Here is a 17,920-nt window from a genome sequence, read left to right on the forward strand (position 1 = left end):
CGGACACACGGAGTGGACAGGGGGCTTCTGGTAGGAACGAGGCTCACGGAAGGAGACAGGGCGGGGGTGGGGTGGGGGCGTGTCTTTTAGAGGGCGTCGTGGCGCGTCTTTTAGAGGGCGTCTTGGCGCAAGGAAAGGCTCCTCCGGGGGTCTCCCCTCCCGGCCCCGACCGCCAGCCTCCTGTAGCCTCTGGGCCCGCAGCAGACCGCCACATCGCCGCGGCCTGGCCCCAACGCCGTGCGGTCCAATCATCGGCGCGGCCTGGCGCCCCGCCCCTCCGCCGGGGCTATATAAGCCTCGGCCTTGCCTGCTGCATCAACGCAGTTGTTGCTCGGGCTTCAGCCAGTGATCACACGAGGAAAGGAGGCCACGTCCCTGTCCGCGTTCGGTTCCACCCTCCCCACGTACCGAGCGCCTCCTCTCTGCGGCCGCCCGCTGAGCCCCGCCGCTGGCCTGGGCCCCCTCCCGCCTCCCTCCTCACCTCTCTATGTGTCCGCGGCTGGCCGGCGCGATGCGGCTGGGCCCGAGGCCCGCCACGCTGGGGCTGCTTCTGCTGTGCGCCGCGGCAGCCGGCGCCGGGGAGGCCGAGGAGTTGCACTACCCACAGGGAGAGCACCGCGCCGACTACGACCGCGAGGCGCTGCTGGGCGGCCAGGTGAGGCGGCCAGGCCGGGGGCTGGGAGGGCCGGGCCTCGCAGCGCGGCTGCCGCGGGCTTTGTCCCGGGACAAAGGGGGCGGCCGGGCGAGGCCTGGCCGGGGCAGCCTGACAAAGGGGGCCGGGCGGGGCGCAGCTCACTCTCCCGTGGACCCCGGGGGCTGTAAGGCTGAGAAAATAGCGCGGCCGAGGAGCCGGATCCCTTCTACCCTCCCTACAAGAGGCAGGATCACTGAGGGTGTGTAGGGGGCAGGGGCCTTGGAGAGCAGGTGTGGGTCACCCCAAAAGCCCTCGGCAAGGGTAGCTCTATTTTTCTCCACCATTTTGCCCTCCTGATAGTAATGCTTGACCACCCCCTGTATATCGCTTACCCCCCGAAGGAAGAAGTCGATGAATATGTTAAACTCGCCCCCGAAGAGCAACACAAAAGACTGAAGTCAATCATAAAGAAAATTGACTTGGACTCAGATGGCTTTCTCACCGAAAGTAAGGACGTCCTACACAACTAACAATGGAGACATCCCTTTGTAGGAGACAGAAATACAAACATTTAAGCAGGGTGTCAGTTGAGTGTAGATTGCTAGTGTTCCAATCAATTACAGGTACTGTGTGAGAGGGAAAAAAGGACATGGTGAGTAGGTTTTATACCTGGAAATCTTTAGACATAGGATACCAACTAACACTCAGTGCTTTCTCCAGTAATATATAAACATCACTGACCCTACATGGTATGTGCAAGTCATACCTAGAGCAAACGCCCTGCTCCTCACATGACTTTTTATCAATATCAACATGATTCACTTTAGAGAAACATGCTAAAAACCTTCTTAAGGCATTAAGTGGTTTATTGCTCTTTTGATATATGCTTCATTAGAATCTTAACAACTTGCTTCTTTTTATAAGCAAGTAGAAAAGGACCTGTTGCATGTGAATTATGTTTATCACAAATTATTTTAACTGGTAGAGGCCTTAGAATCATTATGTCCACCTCTTTTTGTAAGGAGGAAGCCCAGAGGCATAAGTGCCTTGTTCCAATGAGTGGCAAAGCCAGGATTAGAACCCATATCTCCTGCACTTAATTCAGTCTTTAATATCCTTCACTTAAAAAAACAAAGAAACAAAAAATAAAAACAAAGTGAGTGCTCTTAGGTAGATTCTAGAGTCAGAAATGAAATGCACAGATTCTTAAAAGAATATTCCAAATAAATTGCTGTGCATCTGCCTCACCTCATTGCTTAATTCATGTGATGAACCCGATCAACTTTCCAAGTTGATCCTCAACAAAAATTCAGTAGCTGTTTTCTTATAACTCTTATTTAAATGCTGTTCAGCATCTGAAGAATGAAGTTGCTGGAGGGAGAATTATAAGCTGATTAGTAAATTCAAGATGTGTTGTCAATGAAGTATTCACATTGGTGCCCTCAGGAATATTAAGGTTTTGTTCCTTGTACTTAAACAACGGAACCTTTCGACTAATTATCCAATAAGAATAGGTCCATCTTTGGTTACACTAGAGAGCACATAAAACAAGTTGATTTGGAAGACTTGGTGCTATTTATCTGTAAGGGCCTACATGTGTTCAAATATTTAATAGTAAGCTTTTTAAAAAGTCAAAATTAAAAGGAACTTAGTCCAAATCTTCATTTTATAGATGAGAAAACAAAACCTAGAGAGGGTAAACTTATTCCTTACGGCAGAGCTGAAGTATGAACCCCTGTTTCTGACCTCTGTTTTGTTCTGTATTCTGTTAAGCCATGATGATCATTCTACTTGAGGACTGTTCAGGGAATTTTGCTTATTTGCACTTTAAGGGCCAGGCCTGGACTCAGGTTCTTGAGAGACAGCTAAGTTCAGTTTGGGCTTTGAAGCCAAACATGGGTTTGAATCTGGACTCTGCTACTTACTAGCTGTGAGTCCTCAATTCCAAACCTCAATTTCCTGAACTGTAAAACAATTATTATAATTGCCTTGTTTTGAAGATTAGAGACAAAGTATATAGAGGACCTGATATATAATAATTGTTCAATACATGGTTGCCATAATTATTCTGCCCTGATTTAGAGTTTCAGGAGAGACAAAGTGTCTTTACTTTTCTATTCACCTGACCTCCCCCAAACCAATAGAGGAGTACCACTCTTTAAACCAGATGGTGTATTATCTTTAAACCAAATGGGTACTCTTGCTTCCTTGCAAATATTCATGTTTTTCTTCCCCCCCATTTTTTCTATAATGCAGTATAGTAAATATTTCTATGATAGATTTTTAAAAGTTGATCTGAAAGTGGACATTCGCAATTTAGAAATTTTTCCCCTATGTCTACAGGTACCCAGTTAAGACAGACAGCTATTACAAGAAGGGCATAAATCATAATTGCTACCCATAACTTTAAAAAATTTCCTCCAGATGCTTTATGACATAGTTAAAGGGAATGTACTGTAACAATATTTCTCAAACTTCAGTCACTTGAGTACATTTTTCACAATTTAGGCCCTATTTACTTATCTGTTATTTCCTTAATATAGTCTTGATTCAACTTAATGTAAAATGTATTTTAAAGGAAAACTTGATATTTCATAAATGAAGAACACTATTTTTTCCAATACATATTAAAAGAAATGGGTAGTTATTCAAATATTTGTGCTTCCTGAGATATCTGTGATAATTAGCAAAAGTTATCTGCAATTTTGGGGGTAATATGTTTTAAAAGTCAAGTGCTATTTTGGCCAATTGGTAGTTTATTTAATAAATACTTGTTGAGCCAGGTGCTTTCTAGGCATTTGGAGTACCTCAATGGACAAAACATACCAAAAGTCTCTGTACTCAAAGAGCTTACATTCTGTGTAGATCATATATTATAACATTCTTAAGACTCCAAACAGCTCTCCCCACCTCCTACTCCTATTTCTATGAATACAACTAGGCCAGTTCTCACTCACTATTTATATACATTAAAGATTTTTTTCTTCTTTTAAAGAATGTTTAGAAATTCTCACTCCTTTCAAGTATCAGAATTGCTATCACATTTATTGTGTTCTGGGAAATTCTCATAGGTGAACTCAGTTCATGGATTCAAATGTCTTTTAAACATTATGCTATGCAAGAAGCGAAACAACAGTTTGTTGAATATGATAAAAACAGTGATGGTAGTGTGTCGTGGGATGAATACAATATTCAGATGTATGATCGCGTAATCGACTTTGATGAGAACACTGCTCTGGATGATACAGAAGAGGAGTCTTTTAGGCAGGTGAGTACGAGTGCACAAGCTTTTGATCATATCAGTTCACTTTACCTTCCTGCATGAGTGAGCACAAGAGGCCTGAGGTCATAGATTGATTGCTTTGTTCTCTAGGCAATCACCTGTCTCACTTCAGTGGTCATTTTGATGGTTTCCTTTCTAGCCAGAATTAGGACCCTTATTCTGGAATACTTCAGTTATCCTTGCATCTGTATTTCTCAGCTGCATCATTTGTCCTCATTTCCAGGGTTGCTTTTTTAGTGTATTTTGAATATGTATCTCAATATTTTTTTTTTGTTATTGAACAGTTGGTTTTATTATTATATTAAGAAGACTGTAGAGGCCTATTCCCATTTTTAAGCACATAGTTTTATATAAAATAACTCTAAAATTTTTAAAAATTGTGGTAAGGTACACATAACAAAATTTACATTTTAACGACTTTTAAGTGTGCAGTTCAATATTGTTTAGTACATTCACATCGTTAGGCAACCACCACTCGACTTTCTGTCTCTGAATTGAACTATTCAGGGTACCTTGTATAAGTGGAATCATAACATTTTTGTGTGTGTGTGACTAGCTTATTTAACTTAACGTTCTCAAGGTTCGTCCATGTTGTAGTATGTGTCGGAATTTCCTTTTAAGGACAATAATATTCCATTATATGTATATATCACATTTTGTTTATCCATTCATCAATCAATGGACAGTTGAGTTGCTTCAGCTTTTTGGCTATTGTGAGTAATGTTGCTGTGAACGTGGGTGTACAAATGTCTTTGTGACCCTGCCTTTAATTCTTTTGGGTATATATCCAGAAGTGGAATTGCTAGATCATATGGTAATTCTGTTTTTAATTTTCTGAGGAACTACAATACTGTCTTCTATAGTGGCTGCACCATTTAAAATAACTTATTTTTGAAGATTCAGTATCACTGTGAGTTCTGTTGTGTCTCATTGTTTAATTTGTTGAAATATATTTCTTAAGCAGAGTTGAAGAAGACAATATTTAGGAATCAGTAGGAACTTTTAAAGACTTTTTACTTAGTAATTAGTAGGAACTTTTTAAGACAAATTACTATAAGCTTGAGAAATTACTATTTCAAATACTGTTGTATTTCAGAGGTAATTTTAAAGACCTTTTTTTTTTTTTTTTTTTTTGCGGTACGCGGGCCTCTCACTGTTGTGGCCTCTCCCGTTGCGGAGCATAGGCTCCGGACGCACAGGCTCAGCGGCCATGGCCCATGGGCCCAGCTGCTCCGCAGCATGTGGGATCTTCCCAGACCAGGGCACGAACCCGTGTCCCCTGCATCAGCAGGCGGACTCTCAACCACTGCGCCACCAGGGAAGCCGTAAAGACTTTTTTGTATGTGGAAAAAATAAAACCAAACACCTTGTTGCAAATGTTGTGTCCCAAAATATTAATCAAGGGTGCTTGGAAAACATTTGAGGCTCCTCTATTCCTTAACTTACCTATCCCATTATTAGTATCTACCTTTTAGTTTTTACCATGGCCATATTTTATCAGTGTATATGCTATTTATTTTAGAATCATATTGTCCACTTGAACTCTGTAGGCCATCACTAACTCAAAATTGGTTGTTTCTCTGCTAATGATTATCCATATGCTATGCATATACCACTGGTGTGGAGGTTAAGAGCTCCAGCTTTGGAGCCAGTCTGCTTGGCTTCACATTCAGGCTGACCACTTAACAGTGGTGCAGCTTTAGGTTAAGTCAGACCTCCTTATGCCTCAGTTTCCTCATATCTAAAAATGGGAATGATAATAGTATGGAGAAACAGTAATAAATATTGAGAGTAGCAGTTGGACTGGTAAACTCTTCTATGTGGATTTGAAAGAATACTGTTGAAGAAAGCATGTGTGATTCACATGTTTATCTTTAATATTTATATACAATCACCTTTTGAAAGTTGTTTAAGCATTTGTTAACTATATCAGCTTTAGACTAGTTAGGATTTAATATATAGGGGAAAAATGTCTTTGCTCCTTTTTTTCTCCTTATTTGGGTCGGGTCTTCATCTTACAGCAGACTGAAAAGTGCAAATCAGTCTTTTCACTATTTAGTGCTAAAAAGAAAACAAATGATAATAATGAGATCTGGGATTTGTCTACTAGTTATTCTCCTTTACTATAGGAATTAACTCATCTTAAAAGCTTCATTCGCATTCCAGGACTTTTCTAAAACCAAACCATGGTATGATATTATGACTTCCCTGCCAGAGAATAATACAGAAGTTAAATACAGTATTTTAAAATCTTACTAGAATTAGATTCTGTCCTTTTTTTTTTCCCCACTCAAAAGATTCAATTAGCATCCCATTAAAAATAAGAAACGTGTGTGGTTTTTAAAATCTGTATTCTTTTGGGGGTTGGGGGGTGTGGGATGAAATAATACGTGATGTTGAGGAGAAAATCTTCACTTTGAAGAGGTACGTGACTTGTTAATATAAAGTATTTATGAACAGTTTCTCTTTTAAAAGATTTCTGGTTCTAATGCTATGTTCCCCACCCAGGTACTCAGTACATGTTGATTATAAGACTCTACTTTTAAAGAATGAATTAGATGGACCTTAATAGCCTAAAGGAATTTATGGATCCCTAAAATGAACTCTCAATGGGAGTCCTAATGGTTATTCTTTGACAACACAGGAATATGTCTCTGCATGAAGTTCTATTTATAATACTTTATTAGATTTTGATATATATAGATATAACCCACTAAAAGTGGATGTGGGGTGTAAAGATGAACCCAGACACAGCTGCATTATTATTCAAAATAAAAAATCAAGGATGAAGAATGAATCGGTCTTAATCGAAGTAACAGACTAAACATTATACCAAAAACTAATCATAAAAAGTAATTGGATATCTAAATAAAATAAAATGTTTCTATATGGAAGCCTAATAATAAACAAAAATCAACTTGATACCTGAATTTTATCTTATTTTTGATGTTTCATATAGAGAATAGAGATAGCCTGGAATAATGACCCTCTCAGGCTGTGAAATGTCTGAAAAAGCATTTCTTTATGATCTGATGAACAAGTATAGTCAGCACTTTTAAGCAGGATAATTAAAGTTTGAGGACCAACCTGGCAGAAGCTCAATTGCTCTAACTTCTAAAGCCAGCTGCTGAATGTGCATGTATAAGCAATATTTATTTATATAAGATATTATCTTGCATGTGGTTAATCAGAATAAGACCTAAACTTTTTTTTCTGGTATCACAGGTTGCATATTTCCTCATGTAAAATTTTTAGTCTACCAAAAGATGGCAGTTTTGTTCTTCACAAATTTCTATTACAATATAAAATAAACGAGTATGGTAGTTTCTATCTTTTTACTACTGTATATAGTACTTCCTACTCTCGACTAAAACACAAGGTCTTTATACAGAAGAAAAAAGTGTTGAGGTTTTATGAAACTGATAGTCTTTTGTTATTCTCTCAGAAATTTGCCACTTTGAAAAACGTCTTTCGGTGTATTGACTTCTTTAATATGAGTCTCTTAAATTGTGTTCCTCAAATGACTAAAACTTTTAAAAATCACATTATTTCATTTTATTTTTAAAACTGAGAGATGTAAACCGGAAAATATCTTTTTTTTTTTTTTTTTAAGAAATCTTAGCTGTTGAAAGAGATCCTTTCTTTCCATAGGCAAATTTGGCCAAATTCCGCTCCCTCTTGCTCTGAATTGAAGGGTTCTTTCATAAGGAAATCTAAGCACTTAGTATTTTGAATAGTGATTTATTCAAAAAGAACTTGATTGACTCAACAAAGTACCTCAAGTTCTTATTTTTCTACTTTTCCCCATGTTAAACCTGCACATAACATGTAAATTATTTGGTCTAATTATTTAAAATTATGAAACGTTAAGTTAAAACAGCTATTTGGAAACAGTGTTTTCCCCCTGTCGTGATTGGGTGGATATAACTGGCTAGTGGAATCTGGATGTTTAAAAGACAAATTCTTTGGGGAAAGAAATGAGCCTCTCCACTGTAAATCAATCATCGTAAAAGAACTAGTGTTTCAGTAAATGACTGCTACCTAACCTCTAGTATTCCAAAAAACCAAAAAGAGTATTTCTTTTCAACAGTGAATCACATAAGCTAAAAGCTTCTAAAATATTTGAAATTGTACTTTTTCAAAAATGTGCAGTTTAATACACATAAGTTTATAGAAAGTTTTTCCCAGAAATTCTCAAAATAGAATTTATGCAGGATTAGCAATATGCCACTATTGGCTTCCAAGGCTCTTAATCACAGAATTACCTTTGAGAAATTAAAAGCAGCCTCGTCCCTAATAGCTGCTACTTCTTGATTTCCTATCAGAGTGTACTTGGGGGAAAAAAAGGAAGACAGGTGTGAGAAAGTAGAAAAGGGTATGATTATTTAACCTCGACCTCAAGATAGGCCCTTTTCAGCTTTTGATGTGTTTTATCTGGACATACAGAATTAGCACTGTAAAGAGCCTACAAAGAGTAGACTTCCAAATATTATGTACATTTATCAAAAGTATTCTCATTATAGGACTATTTTTTGAAACCTGTTAACCTGTTTTTGAAAAGTTATTTTGAAGACCAGAAATAGTTAGAAATAGACATACCAAGTATTAATACATAGTCTAAATTTATTGCTTTGGGGACATTAAAAAAATTGTTGAGATTGTTAAAGAAGATAGTGTGTAGTACTGTAGAAAGAACAGGGAGGATCCAAGTTCAACATATTTTAGCTGTTTTCCTGACATCCCTTTCAATAAATCATTTTAATCTCAGTTTTTCTATCAATAATAGTAATACGTATTTGTTTAATACCTAATACTTAAGGTTTCTAATTGCTTGATAGGAATTCTCATCCCAGTTGCTTAACAGAGATTTTTTTCTTATTTATTATAAATTGTTCAATTTATTTAAACAAACAAACAAACAAAAAACAGTTCACCCATTTCTGTCACCTCCCCACCTCCCTACCTCTGGCAACCACCAGTCTGTTCTCTGTATCTTGAGCTTGGTTTGGGGGGAATTTTTTGTTTGTTTGTTTTTAGATTCCACATATAATAGATCATACAGTATTTGTCTTTCTCTGACTTATTTCACTTAGCATAAGGCCCTCAAGGTACATCCATATTGTCTCAAATGGCAAGATTTTATTCTTTTTTATGGGTGAATAATAAGTCCCCTACATTCGAATGAGTTCCATTCGTAAGTCCGATTTGTTTTGTTCGTTAAGTCCAACAAAGTTAGCCTGGGTACCCAACTAACACAATCGGCTATGTAGTACTGTACTGTAATAGGTTTATAATACTTTTCACACAAATAATACATAAACACAAACAAGAGAACATTTTAAATCTTACAGTACAGTACCTTGAAAAGTACAGTAGTACAGTACAACAGCTGGCATACAGGGGCTGGCATCAAGTGAACAGGCAAGAAGAGTTACTTACTGGAGGAGGGAGAGGAGGTGGGAGATGGTAGAGCTGAAGGATCGTCAGCAATAGGAGGTGGAGGGCAAGCTGCAGTTTCACTCACGCCTGACGCTGATGCCACAGGTTCTGGTTGCTTTCTGGATTCAATTCTATCTACCATCTTGAAAAAACGATCCAGTGATATCTGGGTAGTAGCTCTTTCTTTCTTGTCAGAGATGACACGGTAGCACTGGATCGCATTCTGAACGGCTACTGCAACCTTCGTGTACCATTCTACGTTTGGGTCCTGTGCCTCGAAAAGTAACAACAGTGCCTCCTCAAATAAAGAAAATCCCCTTGCCATTTCCTGTGTCGTGAATCTCTTCAGTTCTTTAGTTACTTCTTCTTTTTGTCTCTCTTCATCCTTGCTCTGGGCCTCCAATTCCATCTTTTCGCCTCGTTCCACTCTCTCAATTATTTTCACTTTTGTTTCTATTGTTATCGCTTGGTGCTTCTTAGCAGTACCAGCTACATTACCACTGCTTTTACACTCGATTCCGGACATCCTGGGCTTGAAATAAAGATGCTGTACTACTGTACTGTATACAGTATTGTACAATAAAGTACACAAAAGCACAACTACTTGTAGAGGATGCATGCACGTGACAATGTATGCCCGTCATGTAAACTAACTTACGTGATTGGACATACTGTATATTGGCTATTTTAAATAATGCTGCAGTGAACATAGAGGCTGGTATATCTTTTTGAGTTAGTGTTTTCATTTTCTTTGGATGAATACCCAGAAGTGGAATTCCTGGATCAGGTGGTAGTTCTATTTTTAATTTTTTGAGTAATCTCTATACTGGTTTCCGTAGTAACTGCATCAATTTACATTCCCACCAACAGTGCACAAGAGTTCTCTTTTCTCCATATCCTTACCAACACCTGTTATTTCTTGTCTTTTTTCTAACAGCCAGGTGTGATATCTCATTGTGGTTTTGATTTGCATTTCCCTGATGATTTATGATGTTGAGCATCTTTTCATTTACCTGTTGGCCATCTGTATGTATTTGGAAAGTGTCTATTCAGGTCTGCCCATTTTTTTAGTTGGACTGTTTGGTTTTCTTTGTATTGAGTTGTACAAGTTTTTTATATATTTTGGATATCAGCCCCTTATCATATATATGATTTGCAAATATTTTCTCCCATTCAGTAGCTTTCATTTTATTGATGGTTTCTTTTGCTCTGCAGAAGCCTTTTAGTTTGATGTAGTCCTGCTTGTTTATTTTTGCTTTTGGTGTCAGATTATCCCAGTTGTATAGGTGCGGAGACCAGAGAGGTTAAGCAATTTGCCCTAAGTAATAAGCTAGTGAGTGGCATTGCTGGAATTCAGATCTGAGTTTCTCTGACTCTAGAGCCTGTGTCTCTGTACTGCTTCTAATAAATGTTTGTTATTTGCCCAACTTACCTTCAGAGGGATGATGTGAAGATAAAATATGATAATGGGTGTAAATGTACTTTAGATTTCACGTAGTTATATTTTTCAAAGTATTTTTAATGATGTTATGGTATGGATGAGACCTTTAAACATGTTCAATATTTAATTTTCAAAGCTTCACTTAAAGGACAAGAAGAGATTTGAAAAATCTAACCAGGATTCAGGTCCTGGTTTGAATCTTGAAGAATTTATTGCTTTTGAGCATCCTGAAGAAGTTGACTACATGTCGGTAAGGAAGAAACATTTCAAGACGCCTCTTGAATGACCAGAACTTTAAAACTTGCTTTTACAGAGTAATTAAAATGAATTGTATGGCAAACAGAATTTTGGGAGACTGGAAGATCTAAAGTTTTCCCTGCTTGAGATAAGGAGTGGGAAGAAGGAGGTTTTCTGGTGGGGTGGGGTGGGGTATGCTTATTGGGAGGGAGAAGGTACGGAATGAGTTTTCTTTAATCTCTGTAACATATATGAGCATCAGTCTTTCCCTGGCTAGTTTCTGTTTCATAACCACATTATCTTCAGTGCCTTCCTTGTCTTTTTGTAGTTTTCTGACTTTCCTCTGGTTTTTCAGTATTGGTAACACTAGAACTTCCTATTTAGTTTATAGCATCACTTGTGAAAACTTCTGGTCTGGGAAAATGTATCACATTTGGATCCCTTTTCATAGGGTGTGTGGGGGTAGGGTACAGCTGCCAATGACTAATGATGTTTTTGCAACTTTAGGCATAATGAGTCCTCTCATCCCTTTAGTGCTTAGAAGTACCAGCTCTTCAAAATTTTGTTGGACTCTAGGTTTAATTTAACACTGCTTAAGTCCCTCCTATGACTTGATAAGCTTCTTGAGAACAGAAACTATCGTATTGGAGGGTAAAGATTAATATAAGACATGGCTTTTAAAAAATAGGCTAAACATTTATATTGAGGTCTGTTGCCTGGCATCAGCCTCCAGCCTTGTGGCTTAGTTCCCTGGACATTTCAGGGAGGGGAGATGTAGCTTTTTGTTTAATGGGTCATGGTCAGTTGCTGCTACCTTGTTAGCCAGGCTGCAGATACGTTTTTCATGACCTAGTTTAAGAACAGTGGCACAATTTGTTTAATTAGGGCCAATTAGGGCCAAAAATTGAGCCCTAGCATGGTAGGCAGAGGATGTTAGATCTTGATTACCTGGGGAGTAAGGAAAAGTTGAAGACTGAGGAGGGAAATGACCAATGAAAGCAATGAAATAATTTAGGCATTATATGTTATGGCCCCAGAATACAAGGTGGCAATGGAATGAATTAGACTTGACCAACATTTTGAAGAAAGCATAGACAGGAATGTTGACTGACTTAGCACGGGAAGGGAGGGGGGCAAGAGTCAGAGATGACTGTGAGGTTTGGGGCTTGCTTAACAATGAAAGCCCATTGAAGAATGGGGTGTGTCAGTATGGGGAAGTATGTTCTTTGTGCTGAGTTGGCCTTGATGGCAGCATATAAGGTGTGTGACCATAAATTGGTGTCTCATTCAGAGCAGCTTCATTAATTCCTGTTTACCTTGTTTTTGCATATCCCTTTTTCCCTTTAAGGATATATTTGATATAGGAAAAGGCAGGAGTACAAGATCAACTAAGTGATTCTACTTTGGATTAAAATTTGGAATTTAAAGATATTTTCCTTCATGTAGTTCCAAAAATTATTTTAACCAAGGCAACATTATTGTAATAAGTCTATTGTTTCCCAAGAGGATTACTTGAATGGAGGAATAATCATTTTGATCAGTGATCCTTTTACTGGGTCACAGACTCCTTTAAAAAATATGATACAAACTATGTACTGTGTCCCAGAAAAATCCTATGTATGTCCATGCTCATACACGTGAAGTGTTTGATTATAATTTCAAGAGATTCTCAGATCCTCTCTCTAAAACCAATCTTTGGATATCCAGGTTAAGATCCCCTGGTTTCTATATATAAAATCTGTAACATTTGATTTTAAAAAATGCCAACAACTTGTATTTAAGTGTTATTTCATACAGATGTAGATAAAGCCCCTGGGTTTGACTAGAATGGTAGACTTTTGAGAATACATTTCACTATAGTTGTGATGCTAGAATCCAGATTGAAAGGTATTTGGGTGGCAGTAGGTAACGAGGAAACGAGAACAGTCAGGTATAACCTATGAGAGGAAAAGAAAAACCAGGATGGTGGCTAAAGAGTGCAGCATAGTCATTGGGGACTTGAATGTTTTTAAAGACATAGAAGAAGGAGCTGGTGGAAAAGAGATTGGAGCCTTGGGAGAGGCTGGAGTTAAGAGTGAAAGAAAGCACTCAGGAAATGGGGTAGTATGGGATCTAGGAAGACAGTTGAGGGCTTACCCTAGAGAAGAGGGGGAGAGAGCTTTAACTGCTGAGATCAAAGGCGTAAAATGATGAGAGGAAAAGGCATATATAGAGGTAATTAAAGGTGAGGATGCAATGCTGGGAAACCAGGAAGCATTTCAGAAGACCTGTACCATGTTTAGAAAAACAGGAGGGTCTTTGTCAAGAGTGTATTGGAGAGAGTTAGGGTGAGGCCCAAGGAAAATGGAGGTTTCAACAAACAGCTGTAGAGTGTATGTTAGGGAAAGTGAGGCAGAGATAGACTTCCAAGCTGCAGTGAGAGCCCACCAAAATGGCAAATTAATTTACAAGGACTAGCTTCTATTTTTGTATCTTTCTCTGATTCTGGAATAAAGGAGAAAGTGAAGTGAGTCTGATGTACTAAATGGGGATTGGCATAATAAGAAGAGGACACAAGGGGACATAGGAATGTAATAAGGGAAGTACTGAAGCAGCTGGCCATTAAACCGGGTCATCTTGGGTCAAGTATAACGAGAAAGGGTGTGATCTCTGGGTCAGAGGGGAGTGGTTGGTAAGAAGCCTTGGTAAGCGTGAGGAACAGATTTGGGGGCAGTCTGCTGTGGATAGGTTAGATTGGTAGAAGAAGAAGCAGGGAAGTTGAGGTTGTATAGGGGACTGTCCCATTTCAGGTCTGGGGGTAGAACAGCAGCTCTATTCAAAGACATCTAAGACAATGGTTCTTTTGGGGTTGTTAATAGATTTGAGGGAAAGTGGAATTAAAGAACACAAAAGTAGTAAGATACGTCATTCTTCAGAAGGAGGGTAATGCGCAGAAAATAGGAGTGTGAGTTTAGTGCCGAGGTGGAGTGCTCAATAATGGAAACTTAAGTATGTTGAATTTTAAGCTACTTAATATTGGGGGTTTTATTCCTGCTTCTAAATTCCAATGTTTAGAAAGATTGTCTTGTATGTATGGACAACCAAAATAATTATTCCTAAATAAGTTCTGTAGTGGCATTGATTCAGATGGTGGTGGGATTGAAACTTTTGTGACTAATTTTTTTTTTCTGTGTGTGTGTGTGTGTGTGTGTGTGTGTGTGTGTGTGTGAACGGACATGCAATAGGAATTTGTCATTCAAGAGGCTTTAGAAGAACATGACAAAAATGGTGATGGATTTGTTACTTTGGAAGAATTTCTTGGTGACTACAGGCGGGACCCAAGTAAGTAGCTTGGGGATGTGTGGAAGGGGCGGTGGGGAAGAAGAAAGAAATTGAAAGCCAGTCTTGCTCATTGAGAGTTCTGTTTGACCGAGGAAAATGGAAGAAGAACTGGGCCTGATTCCTCCTTGTTCTGCCAAGTTCAGTAAAATACAAGGGAAACAAAGGGACTTAAAGCTTATCTGAGAATGCTGTTTTTACTCACTTTTAGTTCCACATCTAGATCCAAGCATTTTTCTTCCTTTTCAAACAAATACAATGTAATCATCAATCCAAATGGGTGAGGAAGTAAAGGTTGATATTTTTAAATAGACTTCTGTACCCTTGCATGTAGATCTTGAAAGAGAAGAAAATACAGAATCCTATAAATACTGGAGTAAGACTGGAAGGTGGCTTACTGAGTGTTTGAAATTTGAGGGGTTTTTAAATGCAGCTTCTTCTGAAAGCAGCTGTCTTTTCAGAATTGTTGCTTAAAAGCATCACATTGTGAATGTCACTTTAAAATTACACATGGCATTGCTTTGTAAGAGCACGCAGGAAGCTTTAGTCACATGATGTACGTAAAAACATTACCTAGCTCAAACTTGGGAAAACTGTATCCGAACAAGTAGCAGCAGTTACCAAAATTACTAGTTAGTGATAATAAGCAATAATTTTAAAACTCTGAGTATCACTTTTGAAAATTACTATAGAGTTTATACTTATTTCAGTACTTTTCAGTTAAGTACCTCTGTTTCTTTGGGCCTCCTTTATTTGGTGAGCTTTAAATTCATTTCCTTTATTCTAGGGGTATACCAAACTTCTTATTGGATACATGTGATATTCTTGCGTATGCATGTTTATGTTCTTGGGGTTCTTTTTTAATATATTAAGCAGCAAATGAAGATCCAGAGTGGATACTCGTTGAGAAAGATAGATTCCTGAATGATTATGACAAAGATGCTGACGGCAGGCTTGATCCCCAAGAGCTGTTGTCTTGGGTAGTACCCAATAATCAGGGCATTGCACAAGAAGAGGTAAGTGTTACAGAATTACTCTCTCATCCCCAAATTGGTGCTACTGGTAGTAAAGGAAATTCAAAATCTTAAGCCAAAGAAAGAAGTAGTGGAGTTATTTATTTAGGAATAATGCATTGCTATTTATTGATTTAAATCTATGATCTGTTTCAGATTGTTTTAGATTTTCAAGGAGACAAAGAAGTTAAGATTGTATCGTGTATTAATCTGATAGCACAACAGAATAATAAAAATTTGTATTTACCTATAGGGGCTCAAAATGAGTTATATTAATTTTGCTTTACTTTGAGATATCCTGAATTGGATTTGAGTTGGGGGGAGGCAGAACCCAGCAGAAATTAAGGAAGGAGGTAATGAGAGACTCTGTAGACAGGCCTGGTCACAATGGTTAATATTTTTAGATACTTAGACAATAATGAGTACTTGGCATACCTGAATGGTTTTGACAAATCAAATCACATTAAAATGTGAACATCTTGCTGAAAATGCTTATTACACGACACCTTTTTGTTTTGTTTTATTTTAAAGGCTCTTCATCTAATTGATGAAGTGGATTTGAATAGTGACAGAAAGCTGTCTGAAGCAGAGATTCTGGAGAATCAGGACTTGTTTCTTACCAGCGAAGCCACAGATTATGGCAGACAGCTTCATGATGAATATTTCTATCACGATGAGCTTTAATCCCTGGGTATATCTGAGTAGAATACTGGCTCCTTTTATAGTTTGTTACCAGCTTTACTTTTGTGATAAAATGTTGATGTTATATTTTACATTCTTACATCTTACCACAGTCAAGATTAATGTACATTAAAATTTTGGCCTTTTAGAAGAAACGTAAAACAAAAACCTGATATTTATTTCAAAACATATTGAAGAAATGAAACAATATTGTGCCGTATGACAACAGAGTCTTTCCTAAATATTCCATTTGTTTAGTACTGTATTATGGAATATTTGAGTTCTGTTTCCATACTTGAAAAAATGGAGGATTCTAGAGATGGCTGAACAATATTATTTAAGTAGTATATGACTGAGCTATCAATTTTTGTTTTAAGTAGATTTAATTTGGGAACTGACAGAAGGACATTGTATTTAGTTTTAGCATTTTTGTTTCAAAACCTTTAAAGGAAACTTAGAAGGACTTATGCCTCACATGTTAATGTTGAGAAGTTCTGCTTAATTTTATTTTTTTTTTTATTTTTTATTTTTTTCCGGTACGTGGGCCTCTCACTGTTGTGGCCTCTTGCGTTGCGGAGCACAGGCTCCGGACGCTCAGGCTTAGCGGCCATGGCTCACGGGCCTAGCCGCTCCGCCGCATGTGGGATCTTCCTAGACTGGGGCACGAACCCGCGTCCCCTGCATCGGCAGGCGGACTCTCGACCACTGCGCCACCAGGGAAGCCCAATTCTGCTTAATTTTAAAATGGTTTCTATAAAAGGTTTTATTGTATCAAATAGAACTTTATATTTTTGCATATGTATAGATAGTAATTATATTTAATGTGTAACTATAGCATTATGGTGTGTGGAATTTGACATTGTCCAGAACTCTTCTTTTTTTTGATTGATTAAAAATGAAATGTCCTATCTTTTTATATGTTTGTTTGTTTTTCTTTAATCTTTCAGGTAAACCTTGAATTTAGCAAAAGTTTTGTTGTATTATACATTACTTCACCTCATCCATTCCTGTATTTTATTTGGGGAGTGAATGTTCTCAAAACTCTGTTAAATTATACTCTTGCTGCATATTCTTATTTTGCCTTTTTTTTTTTCCTAGATAAAAGAATCATATTATAATTGAATGTGCACCTGACACATTTCAGTTGCTATTGTGGCAAATGTGGTCTTGCTATTTGGGGCTAGAAATAATCATAAGAACTACACAGGTTGAAATCACCAGTAGAGCTGGTTAGTTATCAGCAGTAGAGTGCAAGATCAGTCATACTGAAATTAAAATCATACTTGATAAGCATTTGTCCACACCTAAATGGTCAGTTTTAACCTTATTCAGGAAGTCAACTTATTACCTTTGTGGGGAGTAAGAAAAGTGAGAAGGTGAGAAATTGGTTTTTTCATAGCTTTGACTCACAGATAGTTTTTCTTTCTGTTTTCTTAAATTACTTTTGTGGGTGAAGAGGTCAGCTATGCATTCTATTAATCTTTTCCGAATCTAAAGTTGTCTCCTTTATAGCACACACAGCACTGGAGGGCTCAGCCAGTCTTTATGAGTTACTAGAGAAAATCTGAAGCCCTTTTCTAATAGAATTAACTGCATCAGCTTACCTTTCTACTGCTCCCACCTCTGCTGATGTGAGTCGCGAATGCAAATTGTAACCTCTCACACTTTAGTGATAGCTTGCTTACCCTGGTATCTAAAGTACATGGTTTTCATTTTAACTTACACAATACCTGTCTGGCCTTTTAAGAATTAAAGATATACTATTATCAGTCATCTGCTACTTGTCAGACTTATTGAAGTTGGGATATTTGGAATAACCAGTTTGATTAGCATGCTAACCATTTGTTTTACTCACTAGATTCTCCAAAATCTAT

The 17,920-nt window shown here is 38.0% G+C and overlaps 1 protein-coding gene across 1 annotated transcript; it reads left to right on the forward strand.

Moving 5' to 3' along the window:
* Positions 1-419: 419 nt before the first annotated feature.
* RCN2 (reticulocalbin 2) lies at positions 420-16,195 on the forward strand. Its single transcript, XM_007469158.1, has 7 exons — positions 420-655; positions 1,036-1,141; positions 3,706-3,902; positions 10,934-11,047; positions 14,259-14,355; positions 15,226-15,368; positions 15,897-16,195. The coding sequence occupies exons 1-7, from the start codon at positions 488-490 to the stop codon at positions 16,047-16,049; spliced, it is 978 nt and encodes a 325-aa protein (XP_007469220.1). The 5' UTR covers positions 420-487; the 3' UTR covers positions 16,050-16,195.
* Positions 16,196-17,920: the final 1,725 nt, after the last annotated feature.

This window comes from Lipotes vexillifer, unplaced genomic scaffold, assembly GCF_000442215.2.
Source record: "Lipotes vexillifer unplaced genomic scaffold, Lipotes_vexillifer_v1.1 scaffold103, whole genome shotgun sequence".
Taxonomy (NCBI): Eukaryota; Metazoa; Chordata; class Mammalia; order Artiodactyla; family Lipotidae; genus Lipotes; species Lipotes vexillifer.